This window comes from Misgurnus anguillicaudatus, chromosome 16 (assembly GCF_027580225.2).
Source record: "Misgurnus anguillicaudatus chromosome 16, ASM2758022v2, whole genome shotgun sequence".
Taxonomy (NCBI): Eukaryota; Metazoa; Chordata; class Actinopteri; order Cypriniformes; family Cobitidae; genus Misgurnus; species Misgurnus anguillicaudatus.
In genome coordinates, this window is record NC_073352.2 from 13,719,017 (window position 1) to 13,744,748 (window position 25,732).

Here is a 25,732-nt window from a genome sequence, read left to right on the forward strand (position 1 = left end):
ATTTTTTTACTAAGTTGTCTCCAACTATGACATGTTTGTCCGGTGGCAGCTACCGTAGCTTCTTTATTGTTTCAAAAGCAAGGGGCGAGCAGTGGACTGAGCCTTTGGTTGCAATTCGCAACCTCACCGCTAGAATTTACACACTGCACCTTTAAATGGTATTCTTATATGACTATTATGAGTATTTATTTAATTTTTATTTATGATTGAAATTCAAAGCTGTGTTTATGGCTGGATATATACATTTGCCACATATTTCTGATATTCTTATGGTAAAGCATTCTTTTATTTTGTGGTTATGAACCAACAATTTTTATATTAAGTCAAATAATGGAAAATCAGGTTTGTTTAAAGGAAAATTGAAAATGTCTGGAAACTGAAAATTCTATAATCATTTACAAACTTGTATTTCTTAGTTTTGCTAAACACAAATATATTGTGTAACCAAACAGTTTGAGCACCCTGACTTTCAAAGTTTTTTATCCTAATATAGAAGTCAATGGAAATATCTTTATCTTTAGCAAAAACTAAATGTATACAAGCATGTTGGCATTCTTACTTTCGCCTTATGCCCTACATTACAATAGATTTTAAATTATGCGCATGGATTATTATCCAGAAACGCTTGATCAATTTCTCCCCCAACCCCAGTTTACCCAGACCATCTGACTGTCCTGCGCATTACTACTACATTGGGACTGAATTGCTTTACAGCTGACACCGAAAACCGCCACGGGGCCTGAATCCAGTGAAACATGAAGGCTTTGACTAAACGTTTCACAATATACAAAAAATGAATATTTTCAGTCTTAGCCCAGAAACAGAGGCATACATTTTCCTTTATTAACAAACTAACAAAATGCTCCTGAGATCGCCATATTTTGACTCACAAAGTATGCAAGCAGAGAACATAGCTGTGGTAAGTTTTAAATAGCTTGGACCATCACCGTTGTGATGCAGAGGACTCGTGGGAGTCAAGTTGTGTATAAGGACCTCTTCAACTCACATGTGATATGTATGGGAAAGCAATGGAGCGGTTGCATACAGCAGTTTTCCTTTCATGAATACCAATGCTGGGCCACCTGCTGGTCAACACTCAGCGGCCACTTATCATACAGTTAATCCAATTGCTACCGTGCTACACTTGTAAATCTTCAGTTGATGCAATCACATGAATTTATAATTAAGGTCAATAATCTCATGATACATCCGTAATGCAATCACACTGACAAAATGGAAAGATGATTGGCCGCCGGATGCCTCGGGATACAGTACCTGTGAAAGAACGCTGCTGGAGTAATATTACGTATTGATATTTGTTGAGAGCAGCAGCACAATATCACAAAATCTCATCATTCTGGCAGCTGGGTGATAGATGTCTACGGTCGCAAAATTGACTTGCTGTTATGACCAAGACTATGCTGGCAATAACGAAAGAAAGATTGAGCCTATCCTACGAGAAACTATAGGTGGAGGATTTCCACACTTCTTGACCAATTAATGTCCATTACTTTAGTCATAAAGCAGCATTTATAAATTGGGACTGCAAAGCACAGCGTGATGCCCCATCCATGATCATGGGAACCCAGTTAACCTCATCCCCAGACAAGACACACCCATGCTTCAAAATAGTACATAGTTTATTTTTGTTCTCTCAACAGTGGAGTTGTTAAAATGTTGTCATTCTTGATGAAGTGCAACAGTAGAAGGCAAACAGGATTCTTTACATGCTAGATAGTCACTCACACACAACCATGATTCGACTTGGTAACAATTCCAAATAAAACCATACTTGCAATTGACCTGAAAGCGGGTGCTAGCAATACACAGGATTGCCCAAGCAGTAAAAACACGTTCCTTTAAGAAACAGGGAGAGAACGCTAAAACCAAATACCAGGTTTCTCCTTCCCCAATTCAAGTAGTTTTGTTTTTCTACAACAAATTCAAGTTCAAACTCAGAAATAAAGGAAGAGTCCAGATAAAGAATTCAAACTCCTGGGTCCTGGAGTGGGGGGAATGGAGACGGGGAACAAGGAAAGCCATCTGTGTTTATTAACCAGGGTGACTTGCATCAGCAGCGAATGACGTGGGAGCTGCCTCACTGACGCGGTCCCGTGAAGCGGGCCTCGCTGGATCCTGTGCCGCGACCGGCTCCGAAACTAGGTTTTTGAGCCATGCCTCCACGGGTAGGTGGTCCCCTTGAACCGCCAATCCGCGGTCCTCCAGGGCCTCTGGGGCGGATGTCTCGTCGGTCACCTTCACGGGCCGAGCGGGTCTTCTTTTCTTCCACGTTCAGCCGAACATCTCCTCGCAGTTTAATGGGCTGGAAAGTAAAAGTAAAGAGCACTTTTTAAAACGTCATGCATTAGATATAACGCAAGCAAACTACACATAAAAACAAAACTTACCCGATTGCTGAGAATCTTCTGCACTGGCTCAGAATCATCGAACACCACAAATCCAAAGTTAGGCAGCTTGCCACCGCTGTTAATTCTCAACTCCAAGACTGTGCCATATTCTGAGCAAGAAAATAAACAGGTAAGCCTCAACCACAAAAAAATGGTTTTAAAATATAAATTTATGCTTTCTAAAACTCACGTTCAAAGAATTCCTTAAGCTCTGTCTTATCCACATCATGGGGTACGTTTCCAACAAAGAGCTGTTGGCTATCAGGATACCGGACTGTTCTCCTCACCTCTGACTCACCACCTTCTCCTTCCCGCAGTGCTAAACAAAGATTGTGCATTAGACAAGTGACAACGCAATCTGCATATGATGTATCACCACTTGGGTTGCTACTGGACCAACGGTGATTTGTGCTTTAATTTTACTTTCAATTTTGTAAGGTGAGAGGCCATTTATATGCAGACAGTATGTTTATTAAACTGTGCTGAAGCTGCCTCAAGCACTATAACTCATACAGAAGCTGCAAAATCAGCTACAGTAGCAAGCTAAATTACATATTGTTGCAAATAAATACTGAAATGAAGAATTACTTTGCGGACCTCCTGGCCTAGGTGTTCTGTGAGCTGGAGACGGTCCTGGTCTTTGGTCACGTGGTCTCTGGTCTCTCTGGGGTCTCTGTGCTGTGGTCTGTGTTTCTGCTTTCACCTCAACACGCGGCTATAAATTAACACAATAAATGTTGAATACCCAATAGAAAATTAGCATAAATCATTTTAATCAACTCTTAAAAAACACATACATTAATATAGCTTTCTACTGTTACGCCACTAAGTAAACAAGTACAATATATTGATGGGGTATATATATAGATGAGATTTAACTTGGCCTACAAGTTATGCAACAGATATGCATGTAAACAACTTGTGTACTGTTTTTCTAGATCAAATGTTACACAAGGCATTTTCAGAACTAACGTTTTAATATTAGCATTTTTATCAAATGATATACATGCACTTTAATACTTTACACATGTTGCTTTCACTATTTGTGTAATGTTATTTACCTGAGCTGATGGGACTCTGACAACATGTGGAGGGACACCTGTGGCAGGGACCACTCCACCCGGTGGGAGATTCTTGCTTGTGACTGAAGCCCATGAGGATGGCTAAAAATGAAAAGGAGATTAAAGATCTAATATATGCCAGTTTAGCATTGTAAAGTTAAGTTAACATGTGACCCAATTGATCATTTTCATGCGATGTCACATACTTAGGGGAACGCCCCCACTGGAGGACAAAACGTGCTCATGGTAGAAAGCAAATTTTTTCATTTAGCTTAAATACTGAATAGTTGTTGTGCAATAATATGCATTAACTGACGAGGAGACAAGCCTGGGCTATGCTTCTTTCTGGGTTTTCGTGACCACGTCATCAAAAGGTAAAGTCACGTAAACACATGAAATATCAAACATTACATTTTAAGTCAAATATCTGCTTTATTTTCTTACCTGGAATGTTGTTAGCTAAAGAGTTGTCATGTGAAAATGCAAAAGTAATGTGAAAGAGAATATGCAACATATGAAATGTTTGCAAATCATTTCACACCTTTTACATTATTTGTTGTACAAAGTATATTAAAGCCGGTTCCTTGATTAGTAATAAATCGCCATCAGCTGCTTTCAGATGGAGCAGCATTTATTACATATATTTCCCCGCATGTCAGTGAACTACGGCTCTGTGCAGTAAAAGCCGCTCCATCTGAAAACAGCTGATGGCGATTTAATCATTTTAATCAAAGAACCGGCTTAACTAATGAGATTTATTGTGCAGCCCTAGCTCAGATTGATCTTTATTGTTTTTCCATTAATTAAAATAATATCATACAATACAATGATAATGTTAATTTATACCACGGGGCTGTTGAATACTTTAATCTGATTGGATTATTGTTTATAGACCATTTCAAAAGATGCAAACAACTAACATGTCAAATGCCTTAAAGGGCCGGAGTCAATTTTTCCACCCATACCACAGAAATTACTGAGACACTGCTCTGGTGATTATTTTAAATTATTTGAAAATAATGCACACCCGCGGTGTAACAGCACTCTGCATTGTGCCGCATTGCCACCTTGGGTGTGCGTTATTTTCAATTATAAAACGGGTCTGTTGAATGCTGTGTTCTGATTGGCTGAGAAATGTTCCATGGGTATGCATTAATTTCTGATAACCGCACACCTAACTTGTCAAATGTCTTAAAAATAGGCACCAGAGCAGTGTTTGTGGTAACCGTGGTATAAGAGGAATAATTGACTCAGGTCCTTTGAATTATTTGAAAGTAATGCACACCCGCGTAGTGCCGCATTGCACCTTGGGTGTGCATTATTTTCTTATCGTTCAATGGCCTGTCTTCAATTATTCCTTACATAATCCTGGCAGCAATATAAAGCGAGGAATTTCCCACAAAATGTATGTAAATATCGGCAGATTCCTGTCAGACCTCCACTTCAGCTTTTTTAGTGACTTTATAGACCAATTTGCTAGATGTAAACAACACTGGTCAAGAAACACTTCCTGTTTCTGGAAGGAACAGTTTTCTTAATTTCACATATCTTAAAGTTGTTTGTTGAACTTTTGATTCAATTCTGTTGGTTGTATTTTATCCCAACGTTTATGTAGTGTCAAAAAAACGAAACAGAAAGTGCTTCTGGACCAGTGTTGTTCACATCTTGCAAAATGGTCTATACACAGAATCGGGTGCTTCGTAGAGATCTCAAGTGCCCAAATCTTGTATTTTTTGTTCATATCTTAATATTTGTTCTGTTGAGAGGTGATTTAAATATTCATGACTTGAAACAGGTGAAAAATTGACCAGCTTGTGCTGCTTCTCTATAGACAGTCCCCTCCAGAAAAACGTGATAATGCGATCGCATGATTCAATGCATAATCAGTCAAAGTCCGCATATTTATGTTGGGGCCCGCATTTTTTTCAAATACGCCACACTTTCACCGCATAAATTGCAGATTTCTGCGAGCAAAATACACAGGGCTTGCATGATTTCATAATCTCCGCATTTTCATAGCAAAAAGTTGAAAAATTATACATTTAAATTGAGGTAGTAGCCTAGTGAGAACAGGGTTTTGGGAAAATCACTTTTCTCTTTTTCATCCAACTGCAGTTTTTGCAAGTTCCTGCATAAAACTGCATAAACATCCCACATATTCCATCGCATTATTTAAGAAAACGTGCCGCAAGATCAAGGATTTTTGCCTGCAACAATCACAAAAAAAATTGAATTTTTCTGGAAGGATTGTATAGAGAGCCCAATGTAAACTGCCGCTTTCTTGCCCTCCAACCCACGGTGGTTCACATGACTGAAACTATCAATTGAGCATGGCTAGTCAACTCTGGTCCTGTAGGGTCATATTCAAGCTCCACCCCTAGGTCCAGCACAAGTAAACAAACAAAAACATGACTTCAGAATTGCTTAAATTCCAGATCGGCCTCCTCGGAAAAGTGGCCTTCGAGGACCACAGTTAACTAGCCCTGTGGTAAAGAGTGAATAATGAGCGTGGTCTTACCCGGTTGTCCTCTGGCATGGCAGGCGCGGTGTCAGCAGGCGTGGGTGAAGGGGGAGATCTTTGAGTCTTTTCCTCAGCATGAGCCTCAGGTTGACTGACAGGCTCCTGTTTCAACTCTACAGCTGCTGGCTCAGGCTCCACCTCTTCTTCTGGCTCAGGCTGGGGCTCTGGGGTTACAGCCACCTCTTCCTGCACCACCTCAGGCTCCACACTGTAAAAGCCACCATTTTATATTAAACCACCTTTATGATCTTAGTGGCTCTCTTTGGAGAGGGTATCATATAGAGCGAGTTTTAGACGCTACATGACTGAGCTTAAATAGGCTTTGCCCTATATTGCAGATCATGACATAGTAAACCTGCATGTTCTATATTTAATTGGTATGAAGGGCTAGCCAAAGCGTCCTCAAGAGACCCATTTAAAGTTAAATGATTATGATATACACAAAACGTACAGATATTCTAATTTAAAGCTTAAAGGGAAATTCCGCCCTAAAACGGAATTTAGGGTGTTTTTTCGTTGTTAACGAGTCAAACTTTCATTTAAAAGCATATTTATGACTGAAGAGCAACATTTAAGATATTTAAGATGTTCGTTTTCTGGTAAACTGGTCTTTGAATGAGAGTGAATAGGGCATGTCGCATGAGTGCACAAAATCTCTATTTTTACAACACTAAGAAGGCTCGACACAACGTGATACTTTACTCGAAGTATCACGTGGGTCTCTACACATGAACGCGAGCATTGAGAACATTGTTTGTGTACACAGATTTTAGTAAAAGCGAAAAGTTTGGAACAACTTACCGTGCTGTTAAACTGCGTCCCGCCGCCATATTGCCGGTCATGAGCAATCGATTTCAGAATGCGATTGAATGGACTCCATAGGACGCTACTTTTTCAACTACAGAGTCAATATTGTTTTTCACTTGAGACAAAACAACAAATTATACGTGCAATTATATGGAACTATTCTTTAGGAGCTATCCATCTTTACTCTCCTTCCTCCTTATGTCGCATTCTGAGATCGATTGCTCATGACTGGCAAGATGGCGGCGGGACGCAGTTTAACAGCACGGTAAGTTGTTCCAAACTTTTCGCTTTTACTAAAATCTGTGTACACAAACAATGTTCTCAATGCTCGCGTTCATGTGTAGAGACCCACGTGATACTTCGAGTAAAGTATCACGTTGTGTCGAGCCTTCTTGGTGTTGTGAAGGTGGAGATTTTGTGCACTCATGCGACGTGCCCTGTTCGCTCCCATTCAAAGGCAAGTTTACCAGAAAACGAACATCTTAAATATCTTAAATGTTGCTCTTCAGTCATAAATATGCTTTTAAATGAAAGTTTGACTCGTTAACAACGAAAAAACACCCTAAATTCCGTTTTAGGGCGGAATTTCCCTTTAATGCACAAGCAGTAACTTTAACTGAGGGACCCCAATAATAACATGTATACTGTGCTCATCCAATCTTATTAAATTATAATAGGGTCAAACACTATTTGACAAAACTGAACAATTACAAACGGAGTGAATCGCAAACTTAAAGATGGTTACCAAGGTGACTGTTCATAGTATGAAGGAGGCTCTTCCTGGACCACCTCAGGTGAATGGTCCCGCTCCAGCTCATCCACATCCTCCTCAGACTCTGTCAACAGAAGGAAAAGTCAGCTTCTCACAGTGAGATGAATTACTCTTAAGAGCCTAAATACATTAAGATTATCAGATACCCACCCTCAGGAGGTTCAGAGTCAGAGTCGCCAAATACTTCATCCTGGTACCGGAATATATCATTGTGTACGTAGAACTTATTTGCAACAGTGCCCTAAAAAAGATGACAAAAACAAAAATGTAGATAGACAGGAGTAATAAGACATCAATTACGAACAACAAAAACCAAAAGTTAATTTGCTCCAGGGGAAAATTGCTCCAGGCACATTAGGTAAAGATCTTGTTTTGACAAGAACTACTGCATTTTGAAAGCTGCCCTTTAATAAAACTTGCATCAGCCTAATACAGAAGACTGAAAATGGAGATGACTCCTTGAAATGCCAAAATAATCCATTATAAAAGATATAGACTTAGACTAATTACATTTATAAAGCCTGCCTTAATAACCAATCCATTTATCTGACTTATCTACTCATTTGTGATTAAAGGATAAGGATTTTTAGCAATCATTTGAATTAAAACTAATTTGGTAATGAACCTTTTAGCCGATCTGTGATCTGGTTTCATTGATTCACAGAATAACCAGTATTTCGTCTCAAAAATAGATACAAAAAGAACAAAAAATCAATTTTAACAGATAAAGTAAATGATATAAATCATGCCAAGTCATCTATCAACTGGTCAGATTGGCTGACGTTTAAAATGTGTAATATTCATACAAGACAAAAGATGAGAAGATGCACGGGTGCATAAACTGAACAAGATGTATAAAGTCGTAGCGTGGTGGTTAGAGAATCGGGCTTGTAACACGAAAATTGCCCGTTCAAGGGCGCACTCACACCATCCAAACCAAACCCCAGCGCGACTGTCCCCCATGTCTATTCCCCTAAATGGATGCGCTCCCATTGTACTTTTATCGATCCGAGCCCAGGCGTGCTTTCGTCACAAGGAGTGCTCTCTTAACACTGAAACCAATCGTAATGTTGAGTGTGTTTTTAGTCAGAGTCGTTTTCTCACATCTCTATCATAATAGGCTTGTTCAGAAGGCTATAGTGTGAGCGCAATCACGCCTGAGCGTGATTCATAAGGAGAGACGTCAATTGCACGACAACTCACCTTCATCTGTCGCCTTAAACACCTGATGCGCGCAGCAAGTGTACACGAGTGTCCGAGCTGCACACGTGACAAACCAACTAACCAAGCAATAGGCTTGTTCGACTTTATGTGGCGCCGCAAGAACCGACAGCCGGATGACACTGAAGTACCGCAAGAGCGAGACGAAATTAGACTTCGTATGATTTCTCGAATTGTTCTCGCGGTACTTCGATGTCATCTGGCGCCACATAAAGCCTATTGCTTGGTTAGTTGGTTTGTCACGTGTGCAGCTCGGGCACTCATGTACACCTTGCTGCGCGCAACAGGTGGTTTTTAAGGCGGCAGATGAAGGTGAGGGGTCGCGCAATTAACGTCTCTCCTTTTGAATCACGCTCAGGCGTGATTGCGCTCACACTACAGCCTTCCGGACTTGAGCCCAAATGAACCGCGCTCCAGCAGACCTCTGCAAGTGGGCCTGGGGTGCGTTTCCCAAACAACGACGTAACTCGTTGCTGAACGACCACAGTACGATGCATCGTTGGAGAAACAAACTACCTTGTCACGACTGTTTCCCGGAAGCATAGTAACTTTGTTGCACATTCGTCGTTTGAACGATGTTGCTTTAACAACATAGTACTTCACCTCCCACGTGACATCATCAACTAATTAATCTGTGCAAATCGATTTAATGTCAGATTATAACACATATTGCAACGGAAGACTGATTTTGTTATTGTGATTTAGTTTTCTGTTGTTTATTTTCAAGATATTTAATTCACGCGCAAGTTCCCTCTTACATCACTCCTCCCAGGGATTCCCCAGGGTCTTAAAGCTCATAGGTCTGCGCACATGCGCAGTTTTCAAATGCAGCCTTTCATTGTGTTTACAAATTTAAAGGCGTAAAATAAAATTGTAATGTATTTAGAATGACGGATATAGACTGTACTAAATGTTTTGTGCTTATTTTGTTCAAAAGCATGATCAACAAATGAAGTCTACATATGATAATAACAAGGAACGATGCTTCTAACGACAGGTCAAGAGCTGTCTTTCCAACGACACAAGTTAGCGATGCAGTTTGCGAATGTTCGTTTGAACGATGGTTTTGGGAAACACCAAATCGTTGAACGATGTTAGTAACGATGGAACTAACGATGTTCGTTGGCTAATAACGATGCTTTTGGGAAACGCACCCCTGGGCGATACAGAACGATCACACTAGTCAAACAAATCATGCTTTGGGGGTCAAACGCGCCCTAGCGTGATTTGTTTTGGGTAGTGTGAGTGCGCCCCAAGTCTCATGGTCTGCAGGTTGTGACTGAGGAGCCCTTGAGCAAGGCACTTTAACCCCAAATGCTCCCCGGAATTGCTCATTGCTTCGGGTGTGTGTGGTAGTTTCTCAATCCGAAGGCTGCAGAGGTCACAAGCTTGGTTTAGTTAAGTTAACTGAGCATTATATTCATAAGTCATAGGCATATTATAACAATTTACAATTAATTAAGAATAAGTGTCAACTTTATAATTGTTAATATCATGAAATAAAGTACTGATGAGGTATGCAGCCTACAAATGCAACCTCCGGAGGCTGCAGCCTTCGTATTGGGAAACGGCCTTTGGGTGGAATGAGTTAATAGCAGAGGTCACATTTCAAGTATGCGTTTAATAATTGATAAAAATGTCACATTAAAGTATTACACTGCTATCGATCCACATCTGATAACAGATTCAATGTTCATACCTCAGGTGCCAAAACAAACGTCTGCATGAACTTCCTCATGGGCTGCATGTTATTGGACAGCTCGCCCATGACCTGCACCACCACTCCCTCGTTCAGGGTGGCATGGGCATCCACATGCCTTATCTTAGTGTGGCAATCTCGGAAGCTCAGAGCCATGACCTTTTTATGGATTTCCTATAGGAAAACCATCAAAAAAAATTAACATTTGAAACAAACCATCATTAAAGACCAACTCAGATATGAGTACTGGTAATGAATCGCTTACCGACTGCCCAAAGACTGCTTCAGCTTGTTTGCCATTACCGTCCAGACCACCGTGAACATAAGAGGAGTTCTTGCCATAAAACCTAAGAACGAGTCCAATACGCATCATGTTATTTTAATACACATCACTTCATTTTAAGCACACACTTAGCCGGTAGGGGCTTTAAAAAGGTTGCTACTACAGAAGTCCAAATCTAGATGTTTAAATATAGCTACACATTTTCCATGTTACATATGCAGATACATAGTTATAAGTAACAAGTTTTACTGATATTCCTTAGCAGTAGGTTTACGTGAAGGCACGTGACTCTCACCTGTGCAGGTAATCAGGAGCCTGGTTCAGCAGGGTGTAGTACTGTCGGACAAACTCTCGCCCGACAAGCTGGGCACTTGGCTTCTCCATCACCATTTCTTTGGTCAACTGGTTTCAACTGCAAGTAACAAAAACATGAAGGCTCATTCTCAAACTTGATAAACTTTAAACATAAATTCTGAAGAAATGAAACGCGTTAGACCCTAGGGTGAAACTGAAACAAATCCCTTTGTTAAGCCAAACGACATCGAGACGGAATGAGGGCGTCGACGCCTCTTCTGTGGGTTTTTACTGAAAATCAAACACCCTGCGGTCAGGGGATAAATACTTAAAATTGTTTGCTGTTCGTGTAATAAATTTTATAGCTAATAAAAAGCTGAAGTTGTACTAATCAGACTGGCCCATTGTGTAGTAAACTAGGCCCGTTCATCTCTAATGGCCTCGTTGCCAGTCTGAGCCTGCTTTTGTGATCACTCTTACGTAAACGACAAGCTTAAGCTAGTATTTATGGCAAATTCACATTTTCTGGAACGTCTCGAAGCACAAAAATGAAAAAGGCACGTGTACAGCACTTCGTCGCATTAGGTTATCATGGGGTGTGTAAAACACCAACCCCGTACATTTTTTTAAATAAACGTTAAAGCGTGTGCGTTTCACATCTAACGTTTAAATACAAAAGTAATAAAATGTTATACGCTATAAAAGACGAGGTAAAATGGATCCTCTCTGACGGAAATGTCGGCTAACAGAAAGCGGAATATAGCTAAAGCTAATTCGCATCGTGTCAGGCAACAAAATCTCACACCGGTAACATAACTGTGTATTGTAACACATACACTTTATAATACATGCGTTATACGAAAAACGGGTGATATATTTCTTTATATATTTTATATTTTTTAATTTAATGTAAAGAAAGGTTTCACGTCAAGCACATGGCTATTAGCTGCGCACGAGCTAACTGAATCAATAAGCTAACAGCTCCGGTAGCAGAAATCATGCTATGAATAAAAAACGTCACGTTCTCCTTAAAAATACAAGTTAAAATATCAAAAAACTTACCCGGAGGGAATCAGTAATTTATATTTGAGATTGAGTTTGAAGTGATTTTAACGAATCACCTCCCGTGCCGGTAGCCGTGAGACTTTAGCTCAGATACTGGCAGCTGCAGCGCGTGTGGCGAATTGCCGGTTTTACATTAGCTGCTACTAAATCAATCCGAGCGGGCACGCAAAAGCCAGCAACCAATGAGCTCTTCGCAGAGATTGTGCGCAACCAATCAAAATTGGTCTACTAAGAAAATCCCCGAAAATTAGCCAATTATAGTCGATCATAGGATTTTTTTGTAGCCTTTTAGAATTGACGCTGAAAGGAGGTTGCTAGGCCTGAACGTGATGAACAATGTGAAGAATAGTAATTGCGTAGTAGCTACACATGGTGCTTTCTGTTTCTGAAACGGAGTTGCCAGGTGATAGTTATGCACATTATAAACAGTACAACACAATTAATAATCAACTAATTTTGAGCTGCGTGAATTAGTGTGTTGTATTTGGTCTGTTTTTGTATCCAGTGTTGCGAACGTTTGAAGACTTCAGTTTTATGCATACATTTTTACAAACATCTCAAATGGTTTGCAGGCAGTTTTATAGAACTATAGTAGGACTAAATATAACAATATCGACGATTTGCAAGGTTTACTTGAGGTGCACAGGAAATATATTGAGAACGTTTAATGTCCACTAGGGGGCGACACATATCCCATATATATATATATACTGTATGTAACGTTAGGCCTATATACAATTAACAACTGTAGTAGGATAAGGACGATACAGATCATTTGTTTGCAATTGAAAATGATTAATTTGACTGCCAACAATCCATGATGAGTATTCAATCCCATCACCAAACACTTTCAACATCTCTAATTAGAGTTTTTTACTAAACGCTTTTATTATAAGATGGTAGAACATACAGATATGAACCTTTTCTGAATGTTTGGATACCATTTATATCTTTATCCAAGTGACTTACGGTGCATTTAATCTGTACATTTTATCAGTACTTGGGCTCCCTGGGATCAAACCCATGACCTTTCATTTGAGCCAGTGGAATACCAAATAAATAAGATAACGTTAGATTGCAAAGCAGATTTTGAGATCAAGTTGTGTTTATGTATTTTAATTCCCATGTAACACAAATGTATTAGTTCATATGTTAACAATAAAATGTATTTTGTAAATTGCTTTGGATACGCGTATCTGCCAAATCTATAATTGTCTTCTGTTATGTTAAAGGGATAGTTAACCAAAAATCGAAATTCTGTCATCATTTACTCCCTCTCATGTTGTTACATTTCTTTTTTCTGATAAACACAAAGGAAAATATTTTGAGAAATGTTTGTAACTAAACCGTTCGTGGACCCCAATTACTTTCATAGTATTATTTTATCCTACTATGGAGGTCAATGGGGTCCACGAACGGTTTGGTTACAATCATTCCTCAAATTGTCTTCATTAGAACAAATACATTTTTATGGGTTTGTAAAAACATGGGAGGGAGTAATGATGACAGAATTTTCATTTTTGGCTGAACTATCCCTTTAAGCTCTGTATATTTCTCAATTTTAATCATCACGCTCATGGTGGTAATCAGATTGCATGTGTATTTGTTAATATGCATCCACTTTATAGATCTGTACCACATTTTCTGTTTTACAGGGTTAAAGAGATGGTTGGAAGAAGAGAGGAGTGTATTTACTCCTCCCTCCCATTGCAGAAGGGGTTGGTCTGAACTCACTGTTCTGTCTGGAGCTCTGCCATTGTTCAGGGTTCCTGATGTGAGTGTCTGGCTGGAAGGGTGAGCCTGGAGACTGGGTAAATCCTGCTTTCTGTCGCTCTGCTTTCCCATGACTGTCTATCCTCACTTGAGACCATTGACTTATTTTCCCACTGCTTTGTGCATTACATGTAACACACTTGAGTCATCTCTGTTTTATAGCGTGGGTTTTAATAGTTTTTGAGAATGATAAGATATAAATTATAAAAATAATCCATCACTTGCTGTTTTGAATAATCCCAAATGTCATAGAAAACACATTTAATTTGGCAGTTAAAACAACTGAACACTTAAGTTTGAGAAAACTAAAGTAAAATTAAAAATTAGACTAAGTTGAAAACAATATTTAAATAGAAGTGTGTTTATTGTTTGAGGTTTTTCAACATTTATCTCTTCAGTGCAATTCATTAAACAAGTTCACTAACCTTACAGCCTATGTCCCAAAATATATTTTTATATTTAAAAGCAACGAAATTATGTAAACATCCTCTCCACCCTTGGTAAATACTAACATATGTGTTTTAGATTTCTAGCCGCACTGTATACAGTACAGTGACCCTCTTGATGTTGAACTTTATTTTACTTTAGCTGCGTTAACCATTTGTGAGTAATGCAATCTGATAATGGGGGAAAGATAAATAAAAATGGAGAAATGCATGCAAAGATGATTTTGAAAAATTCAGTAGCTTTTATTTTGTAAGAGTTGCATAGAGCCCACATTGTGGCAAATACTGCAAACGTATGTGAACATGTTAGTGGGAGGAAAAATCTCATCCTGCGAGATTACGTCCTCTTGAGGTTCAAATAATATTTTCTTGTTATTACTCAAATCTTAAAACACTCAACATTTTACCCTGATTTCTGACAGGTACAATACGCAAATAAACACAACAACCTGTAGATATCCAGAGCTCCAATTGAAATCGTTTTTCAGATAAAGAAACCAAAACAATAACTCCACCACCAAAAAGTGAAACAAACAAAACTAAAAAGTTTATAAAGCAAGCAAAAGGAACATTTATTTGGAAACTTTATTTTTGTTTTTGTACATTTCCACCATCTGAACTCCAAACTTACATTAAAATCAAGCCCTGATTCTGAGTTTCAAAAAATATATCCGTCAACATACGTAGTTCATCATATATTTAATTCAGCCTTTCCGACATCTATTTGGCCAACTTCAGACTAAAAATGGGCAGTGTGATGAATTGTGCATTTTTTAAACATTATGAATGTTTAGTGGTATATGCAGGTTGTTAGAAATCGCGATTAGCACCGTTACTTTGATTTTAATTTAAGGGTTAGCACCTCGTCCCAATAGTAACTAGGAAGTGTCAGTATTAGACATGCTTTAGATGACAAGGTCCTTGTCGATATCCTCTGAAATCAGAAAACAATCCGTGTTAGCAAATATAATAAATGATGCAATTGATATCATTGGCATTTATAAAGAAACTCACGCTCTTTAATTCCAAAGCAGTTGGCCCATTCCTCAAGAGCGATGTACTTGTCTTGGTCAGCATCGCACTGCTCAAAGAAGCTGGTGGTGCAGTGCTCCATTGGGATGAGAGGAGCACGGAGAGGGGCCAGTTCAGTGTGAGACAGGAACCCGTCAGAACACACAAAACACACAAACCGTATTTATAATGGGTAGACATGTTGCTAGAATTTCTCTTAAATAATATTTCGAAACCAGATAAAGATACCCGTCAGCGGGGTGCTGGTCAAGCTGGCCGAATTGCCAGTGCACTGGGAAGATGTACATGTTGTAGTTCTTCACAAAGTCCAGAGCCAGAAGATCCAGAGAGTGCTCACCAGCCTCCAGTCTCTTCTCATTCTCATAGATCTTCTTCACCTAGAAACAGACAGTTGCTGGTAAGATATGGATTCTGCTAACTTTTTTTGATAGACCTTAGACATAACTGCAGGTATCTAACATTTATACTAACATTATTCTATTTGCTTAATATTTACTTTATTGTGATCATCCCTCTGCAAATATTCTACTGACAATAAGTAACTATGCAACTAAACTAAAAGTTTCTTCACAGCGATGCCAAAGAAGAACCACTATTGGTTCCTTAAAGAACCATTCAGTCAAAGGTTCCTGCAATTTTATAATCTAAGAAGAACCTTTTTAACCCGATTTTAAAGGTTCCTTACAGAACCATTTAGCAAAAAATTGTTATTTGATGGCATCGTGAAAAACCTTTACCCTAACCCAAAGTGTAACCCTAACCCATACAAGTGTAACCCTAACCCATACACTAACCCAGGGGCGTGTATTCCTGGTCCTGGAGGGCCTGCAAAGTTTAGCTCCAATCTTAATCAGGCCCACCTGAATGCCATTCCCAAATCATCCTGCAGCCTTTGATTAGATTTTTCAGGTGTCTAGGACCAGGAATGCCCACCCCTGCACTAACCCTACACAAAAAATGAGTGCTAAGTAGCACTAAAAGCTCAAAAGTCATAGGGGAACCATTTTTATTGCTATAAAGTATCTATGAAGAACCATCCGGGGGTGATATAGCCATAGATATGTATAATAAAGGCTAGATATCTCGCCCGCGCTGCTGTCCAATTGAGTGGAATGTCCGCATTTGACGGCCATCTTACCACAGGGCACTCGCTCACCTGCAGCATTGTGCAGTGTGTAATTTTTAGAAGGATCTCTTGACAGAAAACTATATTATCAGAGGTGTATAAAGACCTTTTTATAATGAATGTTATGTTTTTATTACCTTAGAATGAGACGTTTTTATCTACGTACACAGAGGGTCCCCTTACGTGGCGGTCGCCATTTTGTGCCGCCATGTTTCTACAGAAGCTCTTAACGGACAAACTTTTTTTACAAAGCTGTCTCTGATGATGACATGTTTTACCGGTGGCGGCTACCGTAGCTTCTCTATGCATTTCAAAAGCAAGGGGTGAGCAGTGGATTGAGCCATTAGTTGCAATTCGCAACCTCACCACTGGATGCTGCTAAAATTTACACACTGCACCTTTAATGGTGCATGTACTTTTAAATGACCTATGCATAACTTGCATAATTTTCTACCGATTTTCAAACGGTTTGGCTTGTTATAAACGTCAAAGATGTACTGATGACACTGAATACTTACTTATACTAAAAAAATTAAAAATTCATAAAAAATGTTATAGAATTTCCAGAATTATAACCATGTTAATAACGTTTGTAAGAAACCAAACCATTTAAAAATTGGTAGAAAATAGAGCAAGGTCATTTAAAAGTACACGCACCATTAAAACACAATGCTACGAGTGAGCGAGCTCCCCGTGGTATGATGGCCGCCAGGTGATGACGTTAGAGACTCACATATTATACATATCTATGGATATAGTACCACTAAAGCACCAGATATGGTTCTATAGCACAATATGGTTCTACACAGGTGTTACATAGCTGCTATATGGCACTTAAAATGGTTCCCCTATATGATTACGAGCCCAATTTTGGGGGCTATTTAGCACCGTTTGTTTTTAGAGTGTACCCCTAACAATCTACTAATACTCTAATAAGAGTAAGTTGACATGTGGTTAAAAAGTTACTGTCTGAAGTGGACTACCAAAATAAAGTGTAACCTAACTTTAATTCAGCGTAATGGTTACTTATATTTGTAGGATTTTGTGATCAGTGCAAAAATTCATTTTCTTCAAAGGTGGCTGATATTTAACTTGTGATATGCATAGCCTACATTGTGTCATGTAAACAACAGTAGTCTTGAACTGACTCTGAGTTTCTGCTTCTCTGTGAGGAGGTTGTTGTCCTCATCACGCTCAAACAGGGTCACCAGCACGTTCTTCAGCCAGTCCCTCATGCGCAGGGGAAACTCATTCAACTCGTTGTCCAAGCAGGGTGCAATGTCTGTGGCGAAATTCAACCATTAGAAACAACAGATAAAAAACTCAGCAAGCCAGGAACCCCCTTTGGCATGTACTTTATTTTCGAATCAACATTATGAAACTCGACAGCGTACGATTTGGAGTTTAAAAACGGGCCCTTTGGCTAATATTAGTGCCATAGCCGTTATGGTCTTATTTGCTCATGCCAGAAACACATTTCTCTTAGTTTATCCCTGACTGATGAGACACCCCGCCTAGCAATGAGACTATATGCCACAGCAGGAGCTCCATCTGAGCCCTTTAGTCCCAACTGATCTCATAAGGCATACATGTGCATGAGGAAAATCATTCTGCTTTGAGAAACAAGCCCAATCTTGCTCTGCGCTCTGCCTGTGCAAAGGGGCAACAGGGACGCCTTAAAGCTACAAGCTATCAATCAATCCAAAGCATTAAGCGCCGCTTTTTTAACCCCCAAGACTGTGACGGGTCTATGTTAGACATATTCTGTGGCATAAATGTTGAAATTATTTTCCATTGTTTTGACAATTTATCATATGGTATTGATCCATACAAGGACATTTTAAAATCCTACGGGGTGTTTCTACTACGTAAATTAATTAATACTTTATTCTAAATTCTTATTAGGCAATCGCAGGATGATTTGACTATGCAAAATACCCTATCAGACTGTCCTACCAGTATAAAATAAATAGGTAGGATGATATGAAAAACCAAAAAAATAAGCAGTGTCACACCATTAGTGTGCGGACTTACATTTGCATGGTCCGATGTAGTCCATGTGCAGTTTGTGGCCCTTCTTGGTGCCCTCCAGGGCGCATTTGGTGGCAAAGAATTGGCAGGAGGACTCGTATGTCTTGTTGTCATTGCCACAAACCTAAATGCCATAAACATGAGCAGTTTTAAATGCCACGGCCGTCAACTTGACAGGCTCAGATTTGTACCCAAATCACATGTTGTATTTAAACTTTACTGGGTAAGTACAAAGAGTACTTCCAGGCATTGCTGTCACTGTGCATGTAAACACATGAAATGGATGTGAAATGAAGGAAATGAGCAATGAAACAAACGTGTTCGAACTCTCCCATTGGGGCGGGGCAGGTCAGAGGGTCCTGGCAGACACACATTGGCTCGTTGCTGTCATCGACCTCGCACACCTTGCCTTTCTTGCAGTGATGACTTAGGCAGGGGTCTGTGAAAAAAAATAGAGTAAATGTACCAAAACTGTTTATTCCTTATTTGTTTCAGTCAATTTTTCCTTTCTTATTTCCTACATATTTTGCGGCAAGCAAACACGTAATGTGGCTGGATGACTGGTAGTCCTGCATAACTATAGTCTGTCCGATCCCATAATTATAGCTGTCTGCTTTTGACTTATATGCAGTCTGTCATTACCCCTGGCTTTATGTGCATCTGTATAATCTATTCACATTATAACAACCTGAAAGGAAGGAAGACCGCATGATGCAAGCAGCAGATGCATCTCTTGGAAAAAATACATTTTTATTAATGTACAAAACTTTGCTGCATCAGACTATGGAAGCTCAAACAATTTGATGAAAAGACGCCTCTGGTTATTTAGGAAATGTCATTTAACTCACTCTCAGCAATAACATCCTCCACAACTTCAATGGCCTCATCAAATTCTCCTGTCTCCACCTGGACTGGGTTGGCTCCCACTTCCAGCTCCTGAAAAATAAACAAAACACTGTGGATATCTCCTGCATAACACTGCTTTGGTCTTTTAAAATAGATTGAGCTTCAAATGAACCAAATGGGTATGACCACAAAACTGGCCAGCCATGGTAGACTTTGCTTTTGTTTCCAATGCAGCTGGCATCTCTGCGCACTATGGGAAAGCATTGAATCATAAATGCCCCCGTTCAGATATATTTGTGCATTTTAATCTCCCATGGAGTTTAAACGGAAACTGAACATCTGTTCCCATCATGGGGGGTGATTTATCCATTTTTTGATTTTGAGACTTTAGCTTGGATTTCACAAGCCTGGCTTCCATTAAAGACAACGGCGAAGGGTATATTTGACTTCATACGCCACTGTGCAGACGTCGATGACATCAAAATACAGCGAGAGCGATTCGAAAGCATACAAAGCTCTCGAATCGCTCTTGCTGTATTTTGATGTCATGCGCTTGTTGGTTTTTGCGATGTCAAAAACACCTCCAAACATACCATACGCCATATTTAAAGAATGATCATGTGACTTTTACGCTTGTGTGGTGATCTGTAAATGTGAAAAAGTGTAACCATTGCAGTTTTGCGATATATTTTCCTTTTTCAAATTGCCTGAAATAACACCCTACACGAGTGTAAAAACATTTTTGTGATATATTTGTGTTTTTGTAAAATTGACTGAATTCGCTATTTCAATTTGTGCAATTTTAAATGGGAATGTAAACGTTTCTAGAGTGAGGGGCAACCTTCTGATCTCTCTGATGAAGCCAATACGGAAGTGACTTAAACTGCAATTCATCAACTGGCCACTAAAGGCTCCAAAAGGGAGTCAATTCCCATAGACCACCATGTTAAAAATGCCCAACTTTACAGTAGAAAATAATATGTTTACAGCCTGGTACAAAAAGTGTTTTTGGTCTCTATAGCAAATTTTTTTGCTCTTCGTGACAACTGTTTAAATTATATTAAGCCTTAAACTTCTGCATAATTAAGGGCGTGGCCACTCGAGTGGCGGATGAGCTGCTACTGCTGTCACTAGAGTCGAGCTAGGCGGGCGTGGTTTCAGCAAACAGACACCTCAGCTTCACCCATGTCCCGCCTCTTTACCCATTTTCGGTTTTCCGCGAGTGATTCGCGGTGACGCGCGGCCAAGATGGCGACGGCAGGCAACGCCTACTTTAAGCTTCAAAAACGATCTTAACAAACCAATGGGTGACGTCACGGACACTACGTCCATATTTTTTTACAGTCTATGGTCTAAAGACAGGGGCACATTTTTATAATACAACATACCTCTTCAACAGTTGGCTCCTCTTCAGCCTGCAAAATGACACAGAAATTAAATTCAACGAAGGTCTATTTATAACTAATAATGAGACATAACAAAATTAAAATGCTAATTCGTTCACATGCCAAGCTTGTTTATTTATTTGCATATTTAATTAATATACCCTTTTTAATTATAGTACGAGTTCATACTTACTGGAGCAGCCAGGGTCTTGCCAGCGAGGCAGATCAGGAAGAAGATCCAAACCCTCATCTTGAGTTTCAGCCTAAGAAAAACATAAAAACTCACATCATGAGTTGCTGGAGCATGAACCATCTGGACAACAAAGTCACACACACATCAATCAGGCTTATACATTCCCTTTTATATAAGTCCACCTATGGCTCGAGATCAATATGACACCAGTTCACCTCACACACTGAACCACACACATTCACAGTTTTGTACCAGCTGCCGTTTTGGGATCTGGCATAGACTGTGAGCATTATAACATCTTGCATCTGCCATCAGACCTGCTTTGTATGCTGTGTAGCGGATTACCAGCCAGTAGAAGTCTGTGTCTCTCCAGACACAGAGGCTGATTGAGATAAGAGCTCTGCTTGTCTTTGTTCTGCTAGCTCAGATGCTTTCTTTCCTCTCAAACAAGCCCTGGAAGAGGGATGTGATATGTTCCCCTTAAAAAATACACTTTGCTGTGGGGTGATAGGGGATGTTTTTCTCCCTGCCCGTCTGCCTGTGTGTATAGATGTATATGTTTATATATCAGCTGGTGTACTTCAGACATCAACGATCAAAGCCAGACACTATTGTTTGTTGTATAAAAAACAGGCAGAGTGCTTTAGCTTCCTGTCATGTACATAAAAGCAGCTAGCTTAATGATATATTTATCTTGCGTTAAGTACTTTTAAGACTGTTATGATTATAAAAGAATATTTAAAAAAAAGTTTGATGCTAAAAAATATGTAGTTGAGGAAATCAACCAAAGCTAATTTTCACCCCTAACGCAGTGATGATTGTGTTTCTGCATGAGTGGATAAAGAGTGGGATTATCCGCATTTTATCTGCACATTCATAATTGGTAAAGTTGTAAAATTCCAATGGGAATGAAAGGGGGATTCTTGAAACCACTGATGTAACAATAGTTGGTGAAGAAACTACTGGAAATCTCTTTGCTTGCAGCCCAAGTTTGAGGAATTCCTTGGAAAGAAATGCAGGAATACGATTTTTTGTGGTACAATCTGGCGTTAAAACAACATTTAGTTGGTTATGATCTCCATTGTTAGACATTTTTTATGCAGTGCCTGAGAATCACAAATTTTCAGAATATAGACTGTTTCATCGGAGGCACGTGATACACGTCTGGATCCGAACCTTACTTCCGGTTCGTTTTTTTAATGGTCTGACTAGTTGCTAAACTGATCTCTTGAACAAATGCCTCGTCGAAAATAACAAATGTTTTGGTTTTCTAGGTAATCTATGTGTTGTTGTTTTGCTTGTTATATAAATAAACTACGTTTAAAGAACTTTGTTGTTATTTATTGATAGCGGAGGTCACGGGAAGTTACGTGCGGACCGCGACAGCCGCTTGTTTATGTTGTTACTGCTGAAACCGTCTATAGTAACAAATAATACTTCTTAGAGAGAAAAATATAATTAGGCATTGGGTCAAAAAGGGACAAACCTGACCCATGGGTTGTATTTTGCTGGGTTGTTATGGCCAAATATACACATTAACTGGGTTAATTGACCCTTTTTGACCCAACGCTGGGTTAAAAATCACCCAGCCTTTTTTGAGTGTATTAAATTTGTTGACTATCATTATAGGACGGACTTTTTGTGAATGCAATGCGCAACTCTTCAATGTGCACTTTTTGCATGATTTGTGTTCCTGCTGGAGGACATGAAAACAGGACAGGGTGTCAACTCTTTAGTTTTTATTGGCAGGGAAAAATAAGTTGAATGTCTCTAATAGACCTTGACATGGAAAAATAAACGATTTAAATGCAGACAAAAATCCTCTTGCTTATCTGTCAATAAAAACAAACAATTTCACTGGGAAAATTGTATTTAAACAGGCTAATGCTTATAGCAATGTGAGTCATAGGATGAAGGAAATGACCTTATGTCATCCTAAATATTTAATTTGGATGTACTGCTTTCTTGTTTTGGCATTTGTGTATAAGTCACTTGTAGGGATGAGGTAAAATACATTACGGTGGCGTCGCTTTAGAGCAAAACAACCTGTTTTATTTGGAAGGTCGCGATCAAAATCAAACATCTCGGGACTGAAGGAAAGTCAGCGGTATAAAGGGTGCCTTTTTAACTTTGTATTTAATTTTGAGTTGGGTAAGGTAAACTGCTAGGGGGGGTGTAAACTGTGAGGAAAACAGAAGCTCATTGCCCTGTTTTTTTCCAGAGTCGTGCATGCTGGCGAAATTCTCACCCCTCTCCAGAGTGACAAAACAGGTGGTTCAAACCCAGGATAAACAAATGAGTTACTGCATCTAAATGAGTGATGCTATACTTTGTCTCGCTGCCAAAGCACCTCTTAAAAACAAGCTCATAAAATATTAAACAACGCATCACAAGTATCACACACTTGCATACTTTGCTAGTGAAACGCTTATCATCAAAATCATTTTTTAGCTTGTTAAATACAAACATGTTATTATCATCAATGCCCAGTGCTGGGATACTGAATCTGGTATGGTAGGATATGCTTGATTTAAACCACTTGGCACGAGAATTAAACTCTTACACAAACCACCTGTCCATTACGGCACAATTACTTCCCCGCATCTGTGCAATGTTGAGCGCTAAGCAGAAAAAGCAGACCCCATCTTATTAAAAGCTTCGCTGTAACAAACAGAGTATCTGCCAGAAGTGCAGTCACGTGAAAAAATGATTAAACTCCACAAAACAAATCACTAGTGACATGCGAAGGCTACGAGGTCGAAACCTGCTGTAACGCCAAAACGTCACGGCTGATTTTGTTTCGCATGAAATTAAAACTTATCTCTCTGTAACATAAAATTTTTTTCAAGAAAGAGCCGATACAAAGCTAAACCTTGCGCAATCGAAATGAAGGGGGGCCACTGTGGGAAATTTCATCCTTTGCTGAAAAACATGGATACGGATAAGGTATGTCAGGTACAGGGACCTCCGAGGCGGACAAAAACAGTCAAACAAGAATGACTGCGCAGAAAGATCTGTAACCTGAGTAAACAATCACCTCACCTTTTAACTTACATCCCATCCCCCAAAGCTGTTTGTAAGTTAAACCTCTCTGAAGAACTAACTATCTGCTTAATTTGAAAAAAGGAAAAGTACAAATTCCATGGCAAAGGAATTATAACCTATTAAAATTATTGCAAACTTTAAAATGAATCTATTTATTTGTTAAAGCCAAGTCATGAAACACAGTTATTTTAAGTGAGGATTAAATCTAATCTGCATACTTCAGTTGATTTGCTGACTTTCAAGTTTAGAAATAAAGATTTTTGTACTTACTTTCTGGATTGATTTTTCACTTATCTGCATTGTAAACATGAATCTAAAGCAGAATTGTAAATCACGGTTGGGTTTTTTCCTTTATTTTTTTGCTCCATACAAAGGTCTTGCCTGTTTCTGATGAGAAAAACAGATTGAACCTTTTCTGTTTTACCCAAAGGCACATCAAAATTCTTGTTTCAATATTTTTTACCATCTCTTATGAAAATCTTTATAGTGCCCAGGAGGAAAAACACAAACTGGAAAATTGTATCCATGTCATACCACATTTTTCAATAAATATTACATTAACCTTATATAGGTGCCAAACATTTATCATTTGACTTTTTAATTAAAAATAAACTGTACACATTAGATTTGTGGACAGCAAGTTTTGTTTAAGTAAAAAAGTTTTTTTTTTTAAGTAAATATTTTTTTTAAACCTGTTTCATTATAATAACAGCAGCAGCAGCTGTGATGGTTAGTTTGTTCACACATCAGTCTTGTTTGTCCAAAGAGGCTACATCTGCCTTGTTTCGACATGGTCCCAAACAGCTGCTGAAAAATTGCCATGGAAACCTGCATTCCTTTGGATGGGAGTAATTAAAAGGGGAGGGGCTTCTCTCTCTCTTTCTCTGAGTCTATGACGCTCTCCCCTCCCCCTCCATCTCTGACTCCCGGTTCACCCCTCCTGCTGCTTATGTGGCACACAATATATCACTATTGTGCCTCTCTGTGCAATACAGTACAGTTTTTGTAATGTTGCAAACTTAGCACCAACGCACTGATTTGCACAGTGAATGGCAAATAATCTGTTCAAGTGTTTTTATGAGGATATCATTTGGTAAAACACAAAGAGTGCATGAACAATTGACACCTGTTTCCAGTGCAAACATTCAGTGATTTCTGTAAATCTGTGCACTTTTAAAGCTAAAGATAGTGGAACAAACTTAAGTTAATGTTAGCGACAATTGTTTTCTCCATAATTATTAAAAGCAATTTGATATCAGTAGGTTATGTACAAAAGAGTAGCTACACAAATAAGTGCTCTTACCTTCTGTCCGTCTAACAGAGAAGCCAGAGAAGAAGTCAGCTGGTGAACACGTCTGAAACTATCTAACAGCAACACAAGTCCACACAGAAGACATTTGCTGTGGGCAGGCCCGGTCAACCCCCTTCGCTCAGTTAGGGTGGGACGTCCCAGTTAACTCTGTGTATCCAACTCACATGAACTTTTATGTGGTATACTCAACACCAAGCTATTCATTGAATGTTTGAACTTTGATTTATTATTTATTTTTGATAAATAGTGCATTATAATAGTGCTTAATCTTGTGGTGTGTAAACCTTTTTTTGTTTTGTTATAATGCTTTTTAATAATGTAACTGTATTGTTTTTGTAACTGTACTGTAGTGAACTCCATTATGAGCAAACGTGGATACGAACATAACAGGGCAATGCGTATTGTGATGTTT

At 39.1% G+C, this 25,732-nt stretch overlaps 2 protein-coding genes across 3 annotated transcripts; both read right to left on the reverse strand.

The window, feature by feature from the left end:
• Nucleotides 1-1,622: 1,622 nt before the first annotated feature.
• Nucleotides 1,623-12,289, reverse strand: g3bp1 (GTPase activating protein (SH3 domain) binding protein 1). 2 transcript variants are annotated; one of them, XM_073854146.1, is made up of 12 exons: nucleotides 12,129-12,289; nucleotides 11,068-11,184; nucleotides 10,755-10,836; nucleotides 10,490-10,663; nucleotides 7,720-7,810; nucleotides 7,543-7,633; nucleotides 5,988-6,198; nucleotides 3,470-3,571; nucleotides 3,006-3,123; nucleotides 2,599-2,727; nucleotides 2,409-2,518; nucleotides 1,623-2,323 (listed from the first exon to the last, which is right to left on the reverse strand). In XM_073854146.1, exons 2-12 carry the CDS (start codon nucleotides 11,160-11,162, stop codon nucleotides 2,099-2,101), a joined length of 1,428 nt encoding a protein of 475 aa, XP_073710247.1. In that variant the 5' UTR covers nucleotides 11,163-11,184; nucleotides 12,129-12,289; the 3' UTR covers nucleotides 1,623-2,098. The 2 variants fall into 2 exon arrangements, with proteins under 2 accessions (XP_073710247.1, XP_073710246.1); XM_073854145.1 differs by having other exon boundaries at nucleotides 2,997-3,123.
• Nucleotides 12,290-14,897: 2,608 nt separating this feature from the next.
• Nucleotides 14,898-25,443, reverse strand: sparc (secreted protein, acidic, cysteine-rich (osteonectin)). The gene is made up of 10 exons (XM_073854147.1): nucleotides 25,312-25,443; nucleotides 20,964-21,033; nucleotides 20,774-20,800; nucleotides 19,388-19,475; nucleotides 18,857-18,978; nucleotides 18,543-18,663; nucleotides 17,657-17,790; nucleotides 15,618-15,759; nucleotides 15,365-15,520; nucleotides 14,898-15,284 (listed from the first exon to the last, which is right to left on the reverse strand). Exons 2-10 carry the CDS (start codon nucleotides 21,018-21,020, stop codon nucleotides 15,256-15,258), a joined length of 876 nt encoding a protein of 291 aa, XP_073710248.1. The 5' UTR covers nucleotides 21,021-21,033; nucleotides 25,312-25,443; the 3' UTR covers nucleotides 14,898-15,255.
• Between the last annotated feature and the right edge of the window lie 289 nt (nucleotides 25,444-25,732).